Raw genomic sequence first — 24,876 nt, 5'->3', positions numbered from 1 at the left:
CTTTAGCGAAAAATAAAAAAGATCATACACTACTTAGTTTGATTAAATTTGGAATTTTTGGAGTTAAACATTTTTTACTTCAACCTTATACCCCCTTGATCACAATCCAACGTGCACTGTACGATCCAATATGTCTGCGCCCATGTGCTGAAAAGTATAATATTGAAAACTGAATGATGCCTGTTCTTCCAGAAATTGCAAAGGATCTTTTCTTCGTAACTGTCTCCACTTTATTTTATTTGTCATAATTTCAATCAAAGATCATATCAGTAGTGGTTTAATCATAAGCATAAAAGCATAAACTGATACAGACTATAATGAGTGTAATACTAATAGTACAGTCTTCAATGAGTAATGAACATACTTATAAAAAAAAATAAATAAAATAAAATAAATGCGCAGCCTACTACCGAGCATCGCACTTATACATTTTCTTGCATTTACTTAGACCAAATAATTATGAAAAATTATTATAATTTAAATTGTGTTAGAAGTCTTTGGAGGCTAATTTTTGTATGCTTGCTCATCTCTACGACTATGGTTCTAGGGAGACACTAGGCTCAACCAACGACAGATTAAAAAAATGCATGGTCATCTTGACTACCGTTTATTAAGTCCATTGCTGAAAGGATCAAGATAGTATATGTAAAACAGTTGTCCATTTAAAAAACAACTAAGCGTACTGTATCAAGATTACTGTAAATAATTTTTTAAATACTTTTTCTTTGTTTATGAACTGATATTTTAATTTAAAATCAATTTAAAGACTAGTGACAGACTACTTTCACTTTGAATTCACTTCAATGACCCATATCTGTGGATAACAATTATCGATCAACGAACAACGTGCCTTATTTGCATAGATAATAAGAAGAGTAATAATACATGAAAGTATTGAAAATTCGACTTTTTTTAAAAAAAAAACACAGGTAACTTTAAGAGATATATAGAAATAAAAAATTATGTTTTCTTAAATTTTTCATAACTGTTGACGTTAAATCGTAACTTTTCATTTTCAAGTCAGACTTTTTAATTAAAATTTATTTACATGTAATTCCCAAAAATCTTCGCATATCAAGTTATTAATTAAAATGTGCTTCGAAAATAGGTGAATGACAAAAGGGCAATCGTATTTTTATTTCAATAATTAAATGTTCATTGTCCTTGTAAAATCATGCTCAATACAAGTATTTTTTTCTTTTTACTAAACATGATAATCTTGTAAAGTATTTATGATTTTCATATCATAGCCACCTAGAAATAAAATTAATCAATGTGTTTACAACGTAAACTTAATTAGTCAAACCAGTATTATCCGTGTAATGTGACTACTTAATACCCAAGCATGTCACACTCGGCCAATATACAGGAAGTGGTTGATTAACTGCTAATTAACGAGAAGGAATTGTTTGATAATATTTAAATTAAAGAATAAATGTTTGATAATATTTAGATTAAAGAATAAAAAGAAACCTAATTTAATGTTTTATGATTACAGAAGTGTATTAGGGACATCCAAAGTTTTATTTTTAAATCAAGATTTTGACATTTAAAATCCCTTATAAAATATAAAATAGTGTTTGAACCCCCTAGATATAATCTGATAAAAAAATAAATTCTTCTGGTATGAATTTTACGATTAACTATATGTAGAATAACTTAAACTATTTGGTATCTTTATTTACACTGGTGTGCCGATTTAATAGGCCTTTTCCTGAAAATCTCCTATATATTTCAATACTAAAACAGGACAAAAATGAGTTCAAAAATTTCGTATTTTTGCCTTTCACTTGTAGTTGTTGAAATGGATACATATTAATTTATCATAGTTGAGAGTATTATTCAAATTTTAGCATATTTAAAATTCGTAACACCAGCCCACAGTCGTTGCGATTTTATTTTCAAATTTCATGAAGGTTGCACTAATCGTATATCTCGTTTATTTTTTTTACGGTTGTTGACAAAAAAAAAGCAATTTATTACTCCTCAATCTTAGTACACATGTGTACGAAGGTCTAATCATGATTAAATCACCTACATGAATACGTCTTCTAAGGTACATGTAAGTGTTGTTTGCTAATACGCGCTGGTTAACTGTCCAGTTGACAATACTTTAAACCACGCCCTCAATATTCCTATAATTTATTACCTGTCAATCAACGTTACTGCATCTTTACTTAAAACCACATCCTTGACATTTTATTTAATTGATTACCTGTCAATCAAAGGTTCTAGATAGAACACCTGCATCTTAAGCCACTGTGAGAAATTCATAGCACATAATGCAGTGCGGTAAAAGGGGATGCAGTTGTAAATAGTTTCATCTTTCAAAGGGACTGCACATCCAATCTTAGCTGATTTTCTCCAAGAATTTTAAATATTATAAACAAAAGGAGGGTGCACTATTTCCATCACATGGCCGTTCAAGTATTTTTCTCAGAATTCATCGTACAAGATTAGTCGTTGTTTCCAAATTCATATGAGTTATGTTGAACTATTCAGTTTTTCTGAATATATTGTAATCCAACAAGTAACACTTGATTAACGTTAAATCAAAATTTCTTCTATAACACAATTCATTTTTTGACAAGTGATAGTGCTGCTCTGTATTAAAACTTGTCGCTACCGTTAATTGATTAACTGTCAATTAAAGAGATCAAATGGCACTTATCTAAGGTTACCACGATTTCCTGTATTTATTCCATTTGTTGGCAAATGCTCATGCTTCTCTGCTTTAATCCCGCCCACAGGTAATTGATGACTGTCAATTATAAAGAAGCTCTATTGACACCTGTGAAATATTGTTACCGATAGTTCATACAATTATATACGCTTCTTATTATACAACAGGTCCATAATATTTATTACGTAAGAATGAGTTTTAACTCCAATTCCTGTTAAAGGGAAACAAGATTTAAAAGTGACCACTAGAATGCATGGGCAATGTGGACAGAGACCACTTTTGCTTGGTCAACTCCCTTCACAAGGCACAAGCATCGTTTTTTTTTGACATGGCTCACAGATGTCTGAAGCCAGTCATAATTATGACGTTGCCCACAAGATTCTTATCAGTCACTCCACCTGTCCACAATCAAATTTTAGGGATGATGTCAATCAGATGCAAATATCCTAAACTGAACCAATCAAAGTGACTATGGTCAGAGGAAACTCAATTCTGGCCAAAAGCACTTGGCTATTTATAAATGCAAGGTTGAATGTTTCACAACTAAACCAAACTAAGCCAAGCGAAGTCAACTTTAAATAAGATGTTAGTGTATATTATCATGCATGCCAAAAAAAAGTGTTCCACTTTCCCATCACCAGGGGGGCAAGTGACATGTTAGTCAAGAAAAGTTATACATGTACGTAATAATGTATGTTTTATGTATATTTCACTTAAAAAATTTTTGCCAAGTAAAAACTTTAATTTTTGGAAGGATTTTTAAGGAGAGAAAGCAGACTTAAGTTGTGGGTAATTTTCAAAAAATTCTAGGACACTGAAAAATAGGCCAAAGAAGAGAAGCAGAAATTCAACAACTTTTCTGAGTGGGTGAAAGAAGTGAGATTCATGACTCAAAAGCAAATAATGGTTCTTAAAAATTCAATTAGTGTAAAAGCAAAATCAATTTTCAAAGATCCAGATGCTGCAAGCACTATCTATCATTTAAGACAAATATATTGCTGTTCCTGCAGATAAAGCATCAAAAACAATTTCTTTAAAAGTCTGTACTGAAACAATTTGTTAAAGGAACTGGAAATTGAAATTACCGAAGATAATCTAACATACGGAACTAAATGCATTTGACTCTGGATTCTTCCCCTTTATTACTCTTCTGAATTCAAAGTAGCTGCAATATTAACTGCATGCCTATATGTACATTGTATACATGTAGTATGAATATAATCATAAGAACAAAAAACTTCATTAAAGGTTCAGAAAAGAAACTTATACATATTTTCAGTAAAGTATGAGTTAATGTATCTGTTTTAACTCTCTCATTGCAGAATGTATCTGTTTTAACTCTCTCATTGCAGACCCTTTGATTTTCAAATATTTTTTAAGCATCACACAAGTCTATTAAATCAATTGATTTTTGTTTTTGGTGATTTGTACATTTATACAATTGTCTATTTACAGGAAGAAGATGATCTTCCATATGAAGAGGACATTTTACGCAATCCATATTCTGTTAAATGTTGGCTTCGTTACCTAGAATTTAAGAAAGATGCTTCAAGAAATGTTGTTAACATGATTTATGAGAGAGCTCTAAAGGAGTTGCCAGGAAGGTAATGATTTAAAGTAGTGCTAAACAGAAAGTTTGACAAAAAAATCAATCACTATTAGTACAATGTTTATTGTTCTGATGCTGTACATAAATTTGAGAAAAAGTGAAATCGTGTCTTCAATTTATTTTGCCCCTACTTGCTCATGCCCCCACTTCCCAAAGTGTAGATATATAGTGATAGGGCTGTCTGTCCTTTCTTCTGTCCTTACTTCCTTTTTACTTCCTACCATTACACAGAGAAGGACCTGTCTCTTATTCGTCACTCCTCCTACTCCACAGAATGGAATTTAATGAAACTTTCACAGAATCTACATTACATATACTGATAGTGCACATCTTATTTTAAAATTTTATCCCAATCAATTTAGAGGTGCATGTTATCAAATAGGGGAGTGGCTTATCCATAGTTTTCTAGTTTTTACATTTTAATACACAATTCCTCTTTATAACTCCATTTTGTAAAGCAGGAGGTATATAGTGACCATGCTGTATGTGTCTTTGTCCATTCATCCCCAGTTTCTATCTTAAATTACTGGATTGAACTTTCATTAATTCTTTATCACACGATGCCATGGCATTGTGCACCTCATGTATTTTGTTTTTCCATCGGAAGGGTTTCTTGATTTAAAATATTGGCTTTTTCATTCATTGACCCAGGAGGGACCATCTTCCCATCCCTATCTCTGAAACTGCTGTTCCGCATATACTTTATCACATAATACATTTGTGTGCCTCCTATTTAGTTTTTTTCCAACTGAACAACTACAAATGTATGGTTTATCTTAACGTTTTCTTGGGAGGGGAGCAGGGAGTATCACAGAGATGTATACCATTTTTTGGTTTGTCCGTATTACAAAGAATTTTTACTCTCTGCATAGTACCTACATATATGTTAAAAAAAACCCAGAAAATTCTGGATTTTTCAGATCCTTCTTATAAAATACAGTGACATAATAAGTATAAATAGTTCTGGTATCACCTAGTGAGGTTTGTTTTCTGTAAATAATCATATTTCAGTTACAAGTTATGGTATAACTATTTAAAGTTACGGAGAAGACAAGTTAAAGGCAAATGTATCAATGACCCAGCTATTGAAGATGTTTGTAATGCTCATGAAAGGGCACTAGTCTTCATGCACAAGGTATTTATGTCTTTGTCATTAAGTTTTGATATGTTCCACACAAAGTTCCATGTATTTACAGTTTAGTCTATCTAATCTAATTAAATTGTCTGATGTCAGTAATGTTCTAAGATTTTGGAAAATTTTAGGTTTCCAGGTAAAAGCTCCAGACGAAGATTAGCTTCTTGAGGTTTGCTTTCCAAATTCAACAAATCCTTTCAGAAATTCAAGTTTTTTACTTGTCATAAGGAAATGTAAACTTAATGTTAAATCAACTTCCAAAATCATGCTTGCTCTGAATGGCGGAAGTGTTGAATTCTAGAACACTCAGACAATATTCAGCTGTTGATATTTAAAAAAAGTTAAGTATATTTAGTGTTTTCCACATTTTTTATTGTAGTCTGTACATGTATTACCATTATCTACTATCATAAGTTTGTTTATATGTATTTATAATCAATTAATCATGAAAATTGTGGGTTTCAAGCAGCCATAGATGTTTCGAAAATTTTTATGTATAACCCTTTTGAAACATTTTGCACACAATACATTTGTAGTTTCAGTTATGCTGTAAATATATCAATGTACAAATAACCAAACAATATTAGAAAAACATTGCAAAAGGTCTTGGGGATATGAGCAATAGAAAGGTAATTGATTCTGTAAATTTGAGTAAAAAACCAAAGTTTCTGAGAGCACATTTCTCTATATATATATATCAGCATAGGGAGACCATTGAATATTTAGAGTAGTATTTTGGGTTGAAATCAAAGTAAAAGAAGCATTTTATAATCATCATCTCTTCAGATGCCCCGTATCTGGTTAGATTACAGTCAGTTTCTGATGGATCAGTGTAGGATCACCAAGACCAGGAGAACATTTGACAAAGCCTTGAGAGCTCTACCCATCACTCAGCACTACAGAATCTGGCCACTGTATCTCAAGTTTGCCAAAATTTATGATCTTCCTGAAAGTGCTGTCAGAATATACAGAAGAAATTTAAAGGTAACAGGATTCAGAATTTTTTTACAGGAAAATGTCCTTGATGAGATAAATACACTGTAGATTGTATTGGACTAACTGAAATTAATTTTGTGTTTAAGCATTTCAAAATGAAATAATAGTCTCATTTCACTATATAATCACTACTCTTGCTTATTTATTCTTCACTTTATCCTTTTTACCTTTAATCCAATTTTCTGCTTGTATTTTAAACCAATTCATACAAAGGGGAGATAATTTATGTAATGGAAAAAAAGGAAGCTCAAGCTTAAGAAATGTTCCGTTGAAATGGAGAATTAATTGTTCTGTTATAAAACATGAAGATCAAAAGAAATGCTTCGGGTTTTCTACCATATTTCAATTGAGATAAATTTAACTTAACTCCAAGAACCCGCACAATGAATTTGCAAGTTTCGTAACAAAATATGAACGATAAAACATGAATTATCAAAAGCTGAAGTGAAGAATGTTCATTCCGTATCCTAACTTAAACATTTGAAACAAAAAGCTGATTAAAATACTTGGTTGTAACCGATATTTCAATAGATTTCGAAAATTTTTACAATTTATTTTCTTGAACGGGTGCCATTTTTTTTTTAAATTGTTATCCGAATAGAGATAACTCTGGTCAAAATACCACTAAAAGACGGATTACAGTCCTGATCATAGGCAATATCTGAAAATGAGAGGGTGACTTCACTTAGCTTATGGTGTCGTCTGAGGGGGAAGTGAGCAACTACAGGGTGACTATTTTGCCCAAATCGCCCAGTAGCGTGAGCCCTGTAAGTAAGCTCTTACATGCCCAACAGATCATGACGACAAAACTAATAACATTTAGGGTAACAGAACTACCCAGCAACTCTCTGTAAATGTGAAAATATCTTGATAGTGGTAATTGAATATCTTACATACAATACATGTATTTTGTCCTAAAACTTAATTTGATGAGCTTTAGCAACAGTCAGATCGCAAAGTCTAACCTGACTGTTTCAAAGTGAGTACAAATAAATATATTGATATTTTCAGCAATGTTGATATATATTTTTTTTATCCTGCAACCACATTTTCTGAATAAAACATGCAAAATTTTTCAAAAATAGATTATTTTTGTCAGCAATCTTTTGAGCCTGGATTTTGGCGAGGGCATATTTAAAGTTTTTACCTGTTTCTTGTTTTTGACGCAGCTGATAGCTGAAAAGGTAACCAGGAGACCATATTCTGCAGTGGATTTTTATTATTCGACACCCTTTATTTGTATAGTAGATATCTTAGTACAGTGTACAATATTTTGCTTTGTTCTGTTACAGTTACAGAAAGAGAACACAGAAGATTATATAGAGTATTTGAAGTCTATAGACTGGTTAGATGAAGCTGCTAAGAGACTTGTTGGTATTATTGATGACGATGGACATGTATCTAAAGAGGGCAAATCTAAACATCAGGTAATGGTTATTCTTGAAAAGACTATTTTAATTTTTGTCATACTTCAATTTCATCAATGCAGAAGTGCAAAAATATAAATTTGACCAAATTAGCAAAGAAAATTTAATTTAATTATATTTTTTAAGGAAATATTGACTACAATGGTCAACATCTTTAATGAATCAGTCATTATTGTCTATTGCATTAAGATAACTTTTGACAAAATTTTTTGAAGCATGTGGCCTATTTGTTTTGATGAAATATGGCATGAGATCCAATAAACTAACTTTGATTGGCCCTTTTGATAACTTGCTTACATTTTTATCTAGTTATGGAATGAACTCTGTGAATTGGTTGCCAAGAATCCAGACAAAGTGACATCATTAAAGATAGAACCAATAATTAGACAGGGACTGAAGAAATACACAGACCAGATTGGAGTTCTCTGGAATTCAATGGCTGACTATTATATCAGAGGAGGTCATTTTGAAAGGGTAAACAAAATTGTTCTATGGCAGTAAAATTTTCAACATTTCATGTGTAGTTTTCTAAAAGATAGATTTGTTACTGCAAATTTTAAAATTTTGAATAGACATAGAATATACTGAAATATCTATGAATAAATATGTATTCATGTTGTAATTTCCTACATAAAAATCTACGCAAAAAGTAATATTTACATTTTCCATGTAGAACTTTTAAAACATCTGTGATAGGGGTGGGTAACATTACAATAAAAAATAAAAGTTGAAAGAAAACAAGAGAAAGATTTGTAAGGCTCATCCCCCTTGTATTTATATAAAATCTTTTTCAAAATTCTTTGAGCCATATTTAGTCCTTATTGCCATTTAGCTACTGTGAGGTCTTCTGGTGTCAACTCTGAAAATATATTTTTTATGTTAGATAGAAAGCAGCTAAGAGATGTGCTAATAATTACATACATTATTTATGAATGTATTTAGTTCTTATTTCTTGTGCCAAGTTTTTTTGTTTTTTTTTTAAAAAGCATAGTGCAACTACAGGATTAGATAATCAGCCATTTACTTACAGACTTAAGTTTGTACATTTTTCATTTTTGTTACAGGCTAGAGACATTTATGAGGAAGCTATAGAAACAGTATTAACTGTCAGAGATTTTACACAAGTGTTTGATGCCTATGCTGAGTTTGAAAAGAATGTTATAAGTGCTAAAATACAGACGATGGAGGAAACAGGGGCTTCTGATGAAGGTAAACTGGAGCTTAGACTGTATGTAATATATCAATTCAAGTTTTTTTTTCCCAGTGAAAATCCCCTCTATACTTGAACTTCAACTAATCAAATCACTGGTAGTGAAATATTCAAGATGATCAGCAGTCCTCTTCACCAAAATTCATTAATAAGTGTAAAAGAGTAATCAAGGGAACCAAGATTCTAGTGGAAATCAAAAGAATGTAATCCAGGGACAAAGACTTGACATGGAAAACAGAGAAACACACGAAAAAGAACATAAAATAACCAAAATAAAATTAGTGTAAAATTAGTCATAAGTTACAACCTCATAATGGATGTAAGTATTTTTATGTCATATCTTATCAGTAGGAATAATTTAATACTTGCTAACTTTTGTGAAATTGACTGCAGATAGATTACTATGCAATCTGAACTTAGGTCATTTATAATAATGTATGAAATAAAAGAAGAGGAATTTTTTCAAAAATCCTTATTTGAAACTTCAGAAAGACAAAAGAGTGTTAAGGATTTCCTAATTCATAAATAGTCATGAAGTGAAACTTTTTTTCGAGAATTATTTTTTTACTTTTAAAACTACATTTCAGAAAAAATGAAATAGTTGCATGTAAAGTTAACTAAAAAATATACATATTTTAACTTTTCAGATGACCTTGACCTTGAATTGAGATTAGCTAGATTAGAGGATTTAATGGACAGAAGATTACTTCTGTTAAACAGGTAAGATTGTCTCTCATATAACAGTGTTCTCTATAGTTGCATCACAAAAAGCTGTTATTTTCAATATTTTTATGTGACAAACTGGATAAAATAAGGGCTATTCTAGAAAAAAAGTGTCTTCAAGGGGCAGAACACCATTGATTTATTAATGTGTTGGTTGGGGGTAAAATTACAGAATTTTCAAGTAAACATTTTTACTGTATCTTAATTTTAATGTGTTGGTGGTACCCCATGATATTATGGGTGTTCTGTCATCTGGACACACATTTTTCTTGAATAGCCCTTTATGATTTTCCTTAAGTAATTATTTAAAGCTGACCAGCTTTCTGAAATTAAATGTTGTTGTTTTATAATTATAGCTGGTCAAAACAACCAGCAATAATTCGGGATGGAGAATACTTAAGATAGTTAGCTTTTTTGTGGCTTTTTTTTTCAAAGTGCTTGTAGATATTGGGATGATTATTGGTACATGTACATTTTATTTGAATGTATCTTGATTGATAATTTACAAAGGTAAATTTTGTTCTGTTTAACTGGTATTTTGACTGAAATACCAGGGTTTTAAATTTAAAAATTCCATGAGGAATGACACTTTTCTAAGGCTTTTTTCCCTCATTATTTAAAGTCAGAACATTTAATCTATAATCAAATGCACACTTTTACAGAAACCAATTCTGTGTCAAATATTAACTCGTTCCCCAAAATATAAATCTTTCAATTATGAATCCAGAGTTTATACTGTCTTGTAATTAAGTTATGCTGTTTTGTTATTGTCTCTTCTGTTCAGGGTTGACATTTGCAATTATGGCATTTTTGTCTCTCAGACACATTGTTTTTTTATTCGTACATGAAGTCAGGGATACACAAAACAAGATTTTCAAAATGTATCCATCATTTTTCTCTTAATACTTGTACCTAAAGTTATAAAATAGGACATCTTTTATTCCAAACAAAAGGAAATGCACAAGACATAAGAATTGTGTTGATTGTTTGAATTCTTTAAGGAGGTAGACCTAAGGTAAGGGACATAACTCATGAAATCAGTGATATGTTTGTATCACATTCAATTTCACGGAAGTCTTTCAAGTTTTCATTTGAAACAGAATGAAATCAGTCCAAGTTACTTTGAGGTGTAAAACCACTATTAAAAGTCCCATTACTCTCTATGTTGAATTAAGCATATTTCAAGGTCCCCATCTTTTTTTAAATTAAGTTTGTTAAAATGAACTTTAACAGGTTTTATCATAGAGGGGATCCTTTAAAGACTCACTCTTAAAATTTGCAGCATACCTTTAATGACTTCTGAGAAAGAACAATGAAGTGAAAGTAGACAGGTACTAAAAATACTACTTTCCTTTTGGAAATTTGACAAATCAATGGGCTTAAGATCTAGAGGCTACTGGTTCCCCTTAATAGTGGTATTAAACCTTTGATGCTGAATACAAACGTTCCAGTGATTTGTAAGAGTTTTGTCCCTTACCCTAGGTCTACCTCTCTAAATCATTTGCTGAATGTTATGAAGTGATTTTCTTACCTTTTCTGTTATACATTTTCAGTGTTTTATTACGACAGAATCCACACAATGTTCATGAGTGGCATAAAAGAGTGACTCTTTTCAAAGATAAACCTAGAGAAGTAAGTATTGGACTGTTTAAAATGGTAATTATCAGTTACAATACAAATAGTTTTTATACCATCCCCCAACTTTGAGTGGGTAGTTTATAGAAATAGGAGTGTTTGTCCTTCCTTCCTTATGTTACGTTGAGGGGGGACCCATCTCTTATTTGTTACTCCTCCTACTCCACTGAATGGAATTTAAAGAAACTTTTTATAAAAAACAAAATTTTTACAACATACATGTTTTCCCATTATGCATCTCCTATTTACGATTTTGAATCTAATCAGTTCGGAGGTCAAAAGATGCATGTTATCAAAGGGGGAGTGGATGGTATCAAGTCTGAGCATTGCTTAAAACATTTTTTTAAGTTTTATACTTAGAATAACACTACTGTTAAAATGAAATACAGTCTCAGTTAAGAAATTAGAAATATTCAATATTTCTTATACTGATTTCAAATTGTTTATCTCTTCTGCAAGATACATTCTCATGCTTGAGTCAGCAAGAGTGGTCAAGTGATGCATTTTTATTTCATACAAGTTTGTTGTTTACTTAGGTAACGTCATCTGCATCAGAAAGTTTTCAGCAATAAAAATCCTTTTTTTATGATTCTTTGCACTGAAAAAGAAATATCAGTAAAATCAGATGAAAATTTCACAAAATAGTGAAGTATGGAAGAAAGATAGTCTTCACATTCATAATTGTAATAGTTACTGTGTTGATTTGAGTTGAACCTAATTGACCAACTGCTTAAAAAATTGTAAAAAAATGATTTAATATATTTTTTTTGTCTTTATCTGATTAATCTACTGTAAATATTTTTCCCAGATCATTAACACTTACACAGAAGCAGTACAAACAGTTGATCCTAAGTTAGCCACAGGGAAGCCACACACTTTGTGGGTTGAGTTTGCCAAATTTTATGAAAAAGCAGGACAAATTGAAGATGTATGTACCTGTGCTTGCTTTATTATGTAATGAGATTTATGAAAATGGGTCCATAACTCCCATTCAAAAGCATTGGATGTGGTTGTTTTAGAGTAAAGACTACAGTTTTACCAGCAAAAAACTCTCATGAATAAATACAATGATAAAAAAAATATGATGCTCGACTATTTCTGCACTATGATTGGTTAAGTAATATTACAAAATAGAAAATTCTGATAACTTTGCATCATGCTGATGTACCTGGAAGAAGCAAACCAAATCCTATTTGGTCTTTAGTTTTGCGTGATTTCAGCTATATATATATATATATCTTCTGCATCATAAATAAACCAAGAATGAACGGTATTAGAACAAAGCTCACCTCAATGTCCAAGTGAAATTAAATTTTGTGAATTTTGTTGTAAAGTCATATTATCAATCACAATTGAAGAATACTTATTATTATATAGATAACAGTGTTTTATGGAATGTTTCCATTATAATAAATATCAATAATTCACTCTGTGAAATAAATTCGGTAATTTCACTCTTGGACTTTCTCCCGCCAAAACGTTACAATTTCGATATCAATCTGCCAATCACAGAATTAAATATTCATATTGAAAATATCAATAAATAATTAAGTAATTCTGTATAATAAATAGGATAATTAATTGGTTATTGTGAATAACCAAAATATGTCACACGTGCCAAGTACACTTAAAGATGGAACTCATGCACACGGAACAAGTTCCCCACACTTGTGAAATGTAGATGTTCTTCTATACTTGTGATAATATTTTGGTTTTCATTCTTTCCTATTAATAATCCTATTATTATTTTGCAGATTAATATACATGTAAATTTTATTATAGGCCAGGGTTATATTTGACAAAGCAGTGAAAGTTAGGTACAAGCATGTTGATGACTTAGCTTCAGTCTGGTGTGAGTGGGCAGAGATGGAAATTAGACATGAGTAAGTAAGATCTACTCTACTAAAATTTCCTAGAGATTTTTAGAAGGCTGCAATAAAACCTGTAAGCTTAAATGACAATGATTGTTCATTCTCAGTCCCCCCTTTCCAACTGTAAAGATAAAATTCCAATTTTATGTAAATTGAGTACAGTGATTTATTTGTCATTATTACAAAAACTCTAATGAAAAGTCCTGATATATTATGTGAACACAAGTTAGTTATGACAAATAGCAAACCTTGATAGAAAATATGACCAGCACCAACATCTCCTTTCCTGGTTTAGTGCAATTATAGGGATTCAGTCGTAAATTACTTCAAAATTGCTAATGTCTTCATTCATTAGGGCAAGATGTTCATAGTTTTTATTTTTAATAATCTTATATTGGGCCAGTATTTTTTTTGTGTTAAATGAATCAACATAATTTTCACTTTCATGTATATGTACAGTATATACCTCTATTGTATACAGATGGTATTTGAAAAATAATGACTGTCCTAGCCTCAATCAGTTTTAAATCCATTATACTAGAAATCACATTGAATACTGTTTTAATCTATTATTATTTGTTTTATCATTATTGCGTTCTTATCCATTTTAGTAACTATGACGATGCTTTGAAGTTGATGCAAAAAGTTACAGCCCCTCCATCAAGAAAAGTGGCATACCATGATGAGGTAGTTAATTTTTTAAAAATATTTTAAGTAGCACTCCACATAAGAATCGTGCAAAATGTGATTCATGGTTTGAAAGCTTATGTATCTTTATTATTGATATTTTGTTTAACATTTCATTGTAAACAGAAGGTAACATGTGACTTTTCTTGTAACCCGTCTTCATAGGAGATAAGAATTATGTAGAATTCAGAATTTAGGGAGACAACTCTGTAAATGACAGTAAAATACAATAGAAACTATTGGATTGTTGATGTGGATTATCTCCTAAGAGCAGACAGATTAGAATAAATAATTATACAGTTCATCATATAGACCTATAAAGCAACTTAATACCAAAAATAAAAGTATGTAGCCTTTTTTTGGGTGTATCACATTTTACAGAATTTGCATGATTCTTACAAAGACTGCTACTTAAAAATAAAATAAACTGTGTAGTTGTGTGTTACGCTATCCGTGAGTAACTGTGTCTGTTGTGTGTTACGCTATCCTTAAGTACAGTAGGTTGGAAGTTTGAACCCCATCCTATTTATATCAATGACTGAAATTTGAATACTGCTTCTCTGTCAGGGATGTTGAATGAGAAATGAATGAGAAAATGAGACAGAATAGTGCCTTTCTGTTAGTTTTTGGTTTCTAAAATCAACTTAAAGCAAGCACATCAAAATTAAGTCTAGAACGTCAGGCAGTGTCCACTCAAACAATCAAATGTTCTGCCAAAAAAAAATTAAAATTTCAATAAGTTTGCAATGAAATGAAAAATATGCATGTATCAACATTAAAATTACGTTTCTAGGTCAATACATGTATTTTTGATGAGTTTAACCAGTAAATGATGCAGGACTTTGTTTGGACATTTACTCTTTAGGTTTAAGAACACTCAAAAATATAATATATTCAAGAGCAATGTTAGTACATGTACATGTAGATTTATACATTTACATTTAAAGAAAGGAGAGGAATGATATACATGTAAGATGTAAAGTATGAAATAACGCAACTGTACTTAAGATAAATTCTAATGAAACTATTGAAATCAAGATCAACTCAAATTTACTTTTAGACAGAGTCTGTTCAGGATCGTGTACACAAGTCATTGAAAGTCTGGTCATTGTATGCTGATCTGGAGGAAAGTTTTGGTACCTATAAGGTAAAGTGTTTATATTTGTTACTAAGACTGTTTGTAATAGGTTAATTGGAACCTAATTGAAGAAAGATTGTTTGCTTTGATGGAAAGTACATGTAGATGTCTTGTATTCTATTTGATATATATACCTGTTCTCAAGAGATGTCCACTCTGCACTTGTGAAGGTAATAGGATGGTGATTTTGACTTATAAATTAAATTTATTTTTATGCTGTTATTTTAAAGTAGCTCTGAGAGTAACATTGAACTTCTGAACAAGATTGTAGTGATTGGCATAAAATGTTATGTTACATGAATACTTTTGCAGCTGCAGTCTGCCCTGTGGTATGAGGATTTCATCGTCATTTATTGAAGATCCACGGGTGACATTTAGCTTACATTTTTTATCACGGTAGGGTTGTTGTCTCTATGACATATTCACCATATCCGTTCTTGTTATATTCCAATGCTTCTTTTGTATTTGCTTTTTATTTACATTTGTTGTCCTTTATGTACCATCTAACAGTATTGGTTTTTGTGTTTTGTAGACTTGTAAAGCAGTATATGACAGAATCATAGAACTAAGGATAGCTACTCCACAGATTATTATAAACTATGGACTGTTCCTGGAAGAAAATAATTATTTTGAAGAAGCATTCAAAGGATATGAGAAGGGAATAGCATTGTTCAAGTGGCCAAATGTTTATGATATATGGAACACTTACTTAGTGAAATTTATAGAAAGATATGTAAGTGTATACAATGTGTCAAAAACTTAAGTCAATTTAGGGTATGAACTGGTTGTTCTGTTTAAGAAATAATTCACTGAACAATCTTAATTCAAGAGGGTTACACAGTTAGTTTACAAATTAATCTTTCCTGAGGATCTTAAAGACTCATAGGTAGCCTTGAGCTGACATTTTCCATCCCGATGAGTTGTTGTCTGTTTGATATACTCAACATAGCCATTCTTGTTATATAACTACTAATATCAGAATTTAAAGTTTATTTGACTGTAGTAAAGCACTGTAATGTGATATATACAATATACTGTGAAAGTACTTTTATTCCTGGGTACCAATTTTCGTGGATTAGGGGGAAATCATCGGTTTGTAGATTCTCGTAGATTTGACAACTTCATCATACAAATGAAAGATGAATTTCTCTTTTCATCAGGAACTAAATTTTGTGGTTTAATTAACCAACAAATACCAAGAAAATTGGAACTCCAGGAACAATGATACTTTAACAGTAGAACATTATAATATTATAAACAACCAAAATAAATTGATCTGTTATATGACTGATGTTTATTGCCTGATTTATCAGAGATGTACCTCGTTTTAAATTAATCATCATAAAGTTAATAAACTCAAGTCAATATGAACTATTTTGGATTTAAATTTGACAGCAATTTGGAAATATTTGAAAAACTGCAACTTTATGTAGTGCTACAAAGCAATTCTGTGAAATATTTCAGACTTAATTTATAGAAAGAATCAACTTTGTTTATAAAGAAATTTCTAGAAAGCTTTTCAGTTGTTATTAATCGATACATTTTGTAGTCAATGTCTTTTAAAAATCAAATTATTTGCATTGCAGGAAAATTTGAAATATTACTTAAAATTTAATAAATCTTATCTTCATTTCCAGGGAGGTTCAAAATTAGAAAGAGCTAGAGACTTGTTTGAACAGTGCTTAGAGAATTGTCCTCAAAAGTTTGCTAAAGGTATGATATGCATTTTGAAAGCAGAAATTTGGAGATAAAATAATAGATGAAAGCCTTAAACTTTATTTCATAGGATGGCTAATTACAGTCGAACCCCCATGTGTCGAACTCGGATGAGTGGAAATCTCAGATAACTCAAACTAATATGACAGTCCCAGCCAAAATTCCCTTGCTCCAATACCATTTTATCTCAGATGACTTAAACTTGGTGAATCAAAATCTGGGATAACTTGAAGTTATCAATCAGTTCCCTCGATAGGTCTTCGAGGTTATTTAACTCGAATGTCTCGAAGTTAACTAATTAGTATGAACACTGATTGCTATATTACACACAATAACTGAATTTTGTTTTTACAACATTTAGCATGGTTTATGTTAATACTTAATGACACCTTTATGGCTTGGTTTGTGTATTTGATTTATACAAAAAAGCTCGTATGGTAAAAAGAAACAAATTTGACACTTTGTAAATGCACCTTCCAAGAGTTAATCAGATATTTTGATAAAGTGAAGAACATGTATACATGTATGCACAACACAACATGTGTATGTCATTAAATAAGCAAAAACAATCACCGATCAATATGTTTCCAGATTGTACTTGACCTCGGATAACTCAGACATTTTTGCCTGGTCCTTTCGACTTTCACTTAATGAGGTTTGACTGTAATTAGATTTTCTTTTGTTCCTGGGAAGCAAATTAGTAAAAATGATGAGGTAAAAAAGGGAGTTCATTGGTTTGTTGAAACTGAAATTTCACTTAGAATTTTGACAAATCCTCTATATGTTTGATATAATTAAACATCATAGTCAAACTAAGGAATCAATAAAATGCACTTATTTTATTCATGAATCTTTTGTAGCAATCTTCCTTTTGTATGCAAAGCTAGAAGAGGAGCATGGGTTAGCAAGGCATGCTATGGCTGTTTATGACAGGGCTACAAAAGCTGTATTACCTGAGGAGCAGTACGAGGTAGAAAATGATTTTTTGTATAATTACAAATTATGGTTTTTTGTCAGTGTTTGTTTTTTTCTGCTTTATTTTATGAAATATTGCACAAGTACATGTGTATGATGGAGTGTTTTTGGTCATATAACTTTCTTAAAATCTCTCTGCTCTCATGGTTCTTCAATAAACAATACTAGATCTGTACAGTTTAGAAAATTGAAATTTTCCTCAAATCCTTCCTCAACTCAAATTTCAACCAATCGGATAATTTTGAGAAAAGCTAAGGATTTTAGGAAATTCTCAATTGGAGACTTGTTTTATGAAACTCAGTACTGAAATATTTTGTTTCATTTTTCTGTTACATTTATTTAACATGTTTTTTTTTACAGATGTTCAATGTATATATCAAGAGAGCTGCTGAGATATATGGAGTAACATATACCAGACCTATCTATGAAAAAGCAATTGAGGTTCTCTCAGATGAACAAGCCAGGTAGAAATAAATTGAAAAGGGCCTTTTGAAAATACAGTACTTAACATTACTTGACATGAGATGTATATATTGGGAATATAGCTAATGAAATTGTCCTTAAAATTATGCTTCGCCGAAAAGGATTTGAGGCTAGCCTTGAAAGGACATTTTCTTGTTTGTTTATTTGATGTAGAATTTACTTGTCTGCTTGTTTAGAATAGAATTTATGGGGAAAATATAAACTTAAAGATGTGGAATAATCTCTGTGTAGTGAATACTAGTGATTCTGATGAAATCAACTCATTTCAAGATGGCATGACAAGAAATGAAAATCCAAATATTAGTGTTTAAGTCTTGTAGATATTGCCAGTCTGTATAAAGTAGGATTTACTGTTAATGCATTGTTTTATTCTTGATGACACTATACCCGACAGGGCCTTATCTAAAGGGAGAAATGAGCAAAAAATTATCCTTGTTTATGCTCACTTCTCCCATTTGTCTTTGACAGGGAGAAGTTTTTGTAGTTGATAGACAAAAATGTCAATATTGTTATTTTTAAACAGAAATTTCTGAAACTTCTCCTCATCACTGATGTCTATATTAGGCCTGATTCAATAGAAAGTAAGTTAAGATTTAGTGATAACCTTGCAAACTTGAAAATACTTACATAAGTACATTTTTAGGTACTTTATATAACCACTAATATAGCTCTGAAGAGCTTTTTTTTCAAATACTATATATGTACCTGTCTTTGTAAGAATCATGCAAAATCTAAAAAATGTGATACACCCCAAAAAAGGCTACATATTTTTATTTTTGTAATTAAGTTGTTTTATGGGTCTATACTATGATATGTGTAATTATTCATTCAAATATGCCTGCTCTTAGGAGATAATCAACATTGAAAATCCAGTAGATTCTATTGTATATCTCCCTTAATTTTGAAATCTACAGTGCATTCTATATCATTTTTATCTCCTAAGAGCACAGGTTATATGAAAAACCACATGTTAATTTCTTTTAACTATGACATTTCAAACAAAATATCAAAAATAAAAATAAGTAGGCTTTTTACCCTTGAATCACAATTTGCATGATCCTTAGCTGGAGTGCTACTTATAATGTTGAAATATTTTTTAGGGAGATGTGTATTAGATTTGCTGACCTTGAGAGGAAGCTGGGAGAAATTGACAGAGCTAGAGCAGTATATTCACATGCTTCACAAATGTGTGATCCAAGGGTAAACTACTGATTATTCTTTTTTTATTAAAGCTGCATTAGCTGCCAAATTTTGTTCAGTTTTGATTCTGCTGAATTTTGCTGAAATAATTCAATGAAATAAGTTTGTAGTAATACAATTGAAGCAATAAATGTTGAGGATACCTACAGTATATTGTAAAAACAACGTTTTTTTAGTCAGAGAAGATCTATAGCTCAGATCTAATTATTTTTTTGCCATTACTTTTGAACGGATACACAGGTAAGCATGTGTCTTGTTTTCATTTCATTTCATCTATTTCTTGATTAGTTTTCAAATAGATAATGACCATATTTGTGCCACATTATATCACAATACGTAAATTTCAAAAGGATCCTTGCTATATATTGGATTTTTTTTCTTTCATGGCTTGAGTCTGTTGCTCTTCCTGCCGTTGAATAACCATTTTCGCTTTGCAATCAGATTTGTTTTTAAAGAAGCGACCCTTACAGCACATGCATGGATTAAGGTCACCAGAAGTCATACGCATACAAATTTATCTAGGTTGATTTTTTGTCTTGCAAGACAATAAATATATAGACACCTATTTCGTTTATTTAATGCATTTTATTTGTGGATATCAAATGAAATTATACAGGAAAAGTACAATTTAGTAGAAATAATTCAAAGTCAAGGCATATTTCAACACAAACAAAAATTTAGGAGAATGACAGCTAATGCAGCTTTAACAATATTATACAATTTATGACTTTGATATTAGTCAACATATATTTTTTAGGAGTTAAAAATTATATGGAATGCACCATAAAAACTGCAAATGAAGGGAGATAGTTTTGTAAATGACACTAAAATACTATGATATTGGATTTCTCCATAGAGCAGTCAGTTGGAATGAAAAATAATACATTTCATCATATAGACCTATAAAGCAAATTAATTACAAAAATAAAAATATGTAGCCTTTTTTGGGGTGAATTGCATATTACAGAATTTGCATGATTCTTACAAAGACTGCTACTTAATTGTTTTATTTCATATCAATATGCTTGTGAGACTGTACTGTCTTACTTTATCTTTAGGTTAAAACCAAATGCTATCAAAGTTTGCATGACCACTGTTAATCTGTTTTTAGAGTAATTGGCAAACGTACAGAATTAATTGTAATCCAGGGAATTGATTTAACTTAAACTGAAAGTTGTATTTCAACTAACCAGAAAACTGAAAAAAAACTATCCATGTAATAATTATCTTTACAATCTGCTGAATGTTAATAAAACATGATGTCAGATTTCTTTTATAATTGGTAGTATGAATTACTTAGTATGTTAAATTAAAATTGTACCCACCTTAATGAGTTTTGTCACAATTATCTTGACACCCAATGACAGGATTGATTTCAAATTTGTAGTAATTGTGGTTAGTAAATGTCCAATATCAACTTCCTGTTTTGTGTGACTTTGCATTTTTGACTATATGGAATGAAAAAGAAAATTTTAGTCACCAAAATTATGGTTTCCATTGGATGAATTGATTTCAAATTTGGTATGCGGCTTTATATAGAGAGGTATATGTTATAAGCCATTTAGGTTGCTATCAGATATCATGTTTCATGGCATTGCCATATAAGTAGGTATACCTTAGCATGGCAGAGTCATTTTGTCTTTAAATGGATTTATTTGTGTCACAAGTGAAGTCTTTCCATTTTCATTTTTTCAGCATGTAGAGGATTACATTTTGCTATACTATTTTGTGATACTCTCATAATCATGTTCAATATTTTTTTTAGGTTGCACCCAACTTCTGGCAGGTCTGGAAGGAGTTTGAAATTAAGCATGGTAATGAGGACACTGTCAGAGAAATGTTACGCATTAAACGAAGTGTGCAGGCAATGTATAACACACAGGTAAATGTTACACATTAAACGTAGTTTACAGACAATGTACAACACACAGATAAATGTTACACATCAGATGTAGTCTACAGGCAATTTACAACACACAGGTAAATGTTATACATCAGATGTAGTGTATAGGCACGGTACAACACACAGGAAAATGTTACACATCAAATGTAGTGAACAGACAGTGTGCATCACACAGGTCAGGTATGGGAAAAAAAGCTTTGACAATAAAATATAGAATCTCCACAATTTTATTTTCAATATTAAAAAAAGGTTATTTCAGCAGGTCTAGTTAACATACCTTTTCTCATAAATGAATCCTATAATTTGTTCTGTAAGAGTTCTGAACAGGATTACAATGCTTACCTTCATTAAATGACAATCAACTGATGAAATTCTTTTGATAGTTACCTGAATAATTGAAAAGCATGTGTAAAGTTTCTTTTATCAGGAATGTACCCTTAATATTGTCATTGTATGCAGTGTACGTTATTTTTTATAAATATTGTAATTGTTTCTTCCTCTATAAGGCCTTTTGAGCAAAATCATCATGCTACTTGGTTAATTTGATGTAGATATAATATGATGCCTCAATCGTCACAATCAAATATGTAGATAAGATATAGAGTAATATAAAAATCATTCACATGTAATAGCTTCAATACAACTAACAAAATACATGATTGAAGATGAAAATTGTAAGTATTGGTAATGACAATACATGTATACTGTTACATTATCAACATTCTCCTTTCTTGTTATATTTATTGATTCTCCCAAATAATAATAGAATAATTAATTGGATAGAATGGATAACCAAAATCGCCTAGATTAAATGAGTTCGCAGAAGTTGTTTCGCACATGAGTTAAAAATCCTCAGGCATTCTGGGCACGAGTGATTTTTTGGTATTTTCAAAATGTATTTTAAATTCTGTGATTGGCAGATTGATATAAATAATGAGTCATTTTGGTGGGAGAAAGTCCGAGAGTGAAATTACGGAATTTATTTCAGTGTGAATTATCGAAATTTATTTCACTGGGAACATTTGATGAAACACTTCTATCTATAAAATAATCATTCTTTATTTCTTGTAGGTTAACTTTATGTCATCCCAGATGTTGGCTGCAGCTTCGGGGGCCAAGGGAGATAACCAAGGTATAGTTCAAGACTGTGACAAAAATTATAGAAGTTTTTGTAATTTGAAGGTCATTCAATAAAGCATCAAAATGGTCTTTCACGAAAATTACCTCTTAAGTTCTTAAAATCTTTTCTAATCTGAAACCTTTGTCACAACAGGAAACTCAAAAAGAAATTGAGTGGTACATGTACATTGTATCTCAAGAAAAATTGGCTATGAAATTTGAAGTATTTCTGTTTATTACTTGATATTTTCTTATTTAGAATCAGCAGCATCTGATCAAATGAAGCAATTGGAAGAAAGAGCTAAGAAGCTAGCAGAGGAGGCTGTAAGAGATCAACCTAAACAAGACAAAAATATCCTCTTTGTCAGGTAATGTCATTCTATACTAGGGGATTGATGTATGGTGGATGATAAAGAATGAATTCAAATATATATTTCATAATTACTTAGACAATAGGAACTAGTATATAGTCCAAATATAGTTGATATTTCAGCATTATTTTTGATTGGCATTGAAATGGATTTTAGTCGGGTGTAAAATATAATGATTTCTATTTAAAATTTGTTTATAGTTCTTATTTTCAAAAACTGGTAGTTCTGTAAAGTGAACATATTTGCGGGAATCCATTTTCGAGGTTTATAAAATGATTAGTGTTGTATAGTGTTTAGATTACTTTGGAAGGTGCTATTTCTTTTGTCCACCGCAAAAATATCGATAATTAGTACACTGCAGTATGCCATTTTCTATACTGTGAAAGTAATTTTATTTGTGGATACCAATTTTCATGATTAAGGGAAAGATTTCTTGAATTCATAGATTTGAAATTCTACCAGACAAAAGAATGGGAAATTTTATTTTTGTTGGTTACCAAATTTTGTGGTTTACCCAGCCCATGAAAACCACAAAAATTGGTTCCCCATGAACAATAATACTTTCACAGTATCACATTTTTATGTCTTTTACAAATGGCATTTGAAATTCTATAAAAAAATAATGTAATTTTTTTGTCTGTTCATAGGAGCAATACAACAGATGAAGAACTTGGAGAGATGACAAAAACAACAAATCCTGATGAAATTAACATTGATTCTGACTTTTCTAGTGACGAGGATGAAAATATTGAAGGTCAGTAAGGGTTCCTGACTGTTTTCCCATACGTTTAACCTTTATAAAAGAAAAAAAGAGTATGGTTCACACCACAAATCTTATTAGGGATCAGCCGTAAACTCCCAGCAGAATACTTACTTACAATTTTATCTAATATGCTTGTACTGTACATGTTTATCAGATACATGTACTTATCAATTCTTTGAGAAAATTCTACAATAAAATAATATTGAGGAAATAGAACCTCCAGCAAAAATTACTGCAATTTCTCAATTTTGCTCCTCATTTTGTTTCTCTTATGTCTGCAGAGACAAAAACAGTATGGATTGTAGTGAAAGGTAATTTTTTGGGGTCTTTTTGTTTAACATTGAAACTGAAAATCTCTTTGGAAATACAAAGTAATGGGAAATTCACATGAATCATGTCTACTTATACTGCATGAATTTACTTTTTTTAACCTTTTACAGAAGTACAAGTAAAGCATGTTCCATCAGAAGTGTTTGGTGGATTAGCTCCAGAGGATGATGACTAGGGAGAGAACTCAATACATGTAGCAAAAACGACATCATTTCCTTAATAGACAATGCAAATGACTTTCTGAGTTTACATGAAGATTGTTCATATTTCAGTAATAAAGTTATTGAGACTAAAATGTTGTTTCATTTCATTGTTACAAGTTTCATAGCAATAGATTAATTCAAATTGAAAATGTGTCTTTGAACCACCAGTGAATTTGAGGAGGTGACAATTAGTTTGACCTAATTTTATTTCAATTAAAGTAAAGTAACTGGATTTAGGCCAACTAAAGATATTTTTTGGTTTCCAGTCCCTCCCTTGTCTGTTTTGAAATAATATGATCATTATTTGTCAACAATGTGTTGCCTTGAAACCAAGGTAGCAGAGTAGTCTTTTTTCATATTTACGGAATGCAAACAATTTTAGCAAAGGGACGTAACCCACCAACACACAACAAACCTGGTTGGTGGTCTCATATGTTAAAGGAAGAACAGTAAACATTTTTCTCTGAAACTTAAATGTTTTACACTTTGGTAAATAGTTAAATGGTATGAGATGAATTATTTCAAAAATATCCAAGTACTTACTGTAGCTACCATAAGTCAAATATTTGAATTGAATTATATTGCTGTCCATTGCTCAAATCGAACAATAAACCAGTCTGCCATGTCGAAGGGTTACTTCCATTTGCTCAATTTTTAAAAAAGATGAAGTCAAAAGTTGGGTATATTAAATAAGGTCTA

General features: G+C 30.9%; 1 protein-coding gene across 1 annotated transcript; it reads left to right on the top strand.

Moving 5' to 3' along the window:
• Positions 1 to 115: 115 nt before the first annotated feature.
• LOC148612320 (pre-mRNA-splicing factor SYF1-like) lies at positions 116 to 24,269 on the top strand. Its single transcript, XM_088593639.1, has 23 exons — positions 116 to 215; positions 4,139 to 4,287; positions 5,304 to 5,427; positions 6,214 to 6,411; positions 7,716 to 7,850; positions 8,160 to 8,324; positions 8,915 to 9,059; positions 9,708 to 9,780; positions 11,337 to 11,415; positions 12,227 to 12,346; positions 13,201 to 13,301; positions 13,901 to 13,976; positions 15,037 to 15,123; positions 15,647 to 15,847; positions 16,752 to 16,827; positions 17,691 to 17,800; positions 18,166 to 18,269; positions 19,389 to 19,488; positions 21,254 to 21,370; positions 22,463 to 22,523; positions 22,770 to 22,878; positions 23,529 to 23,635; positions 24,085 to 24,269. Exons 1-23 carry the CDS (start codon positions 174 to 176, stop codon positions 24,147 to 24,149), a joined length of 2,544 nt encoding a protein of 847 aa, XP_088449765.1. The 5' UTR covers positions 116 to 173; the 3' UTR covers positions 24,150 to 24,269.
• Positions 24,270 to 24,876: the final 607 nt, after the last annotated feature.

Source organism: Perna viridis, chromosome 7 (genome assembly GCF_037379345.1).
Source record: "Perna viridis isolate PV_CMFRI_1.1 ecotype Kerala chromosome 7, ASM3737934v1, whole genome shotgun sequence".
In the NCBI taxonomy this organism is placed as follows: domain Eukaryota; kingdom Metazoa; phylum Mollusca; class Bivalvia; order Mytilida; family Mytilidae; genus Perna; species Perna viridis.
The sequence above is the reverse complement of the archived record's forward strand: the minus strand, read 5'-3'. Positions and strand labels throughout refer to the sequence as shown.

Excerpts from the sequence above, each read along its gene's own strand:
- LOC148612320 (XM_088593639.1), top strand. The coding sequence starts at position 174 with ATGATGCCTGTTCTTCCAGAAATTGCAAAGGATCTTTTCTTC. Across the intron at positions 8,325-8,914 it reads GAGGAGGTCATTTTGAAAGG|GCTAGAGACATTTATGAGGA; the intron begins GTAAACAAAATT and ends TTTTTGTTACAG. Across the intron at positions 22,879-23,528 it reads AAAAATATCCTCTTTGTCAG|GAGCAATACAACAGATGAAG; the intron begins GTAATGTCATTC and ends GTCTGTTCATAG.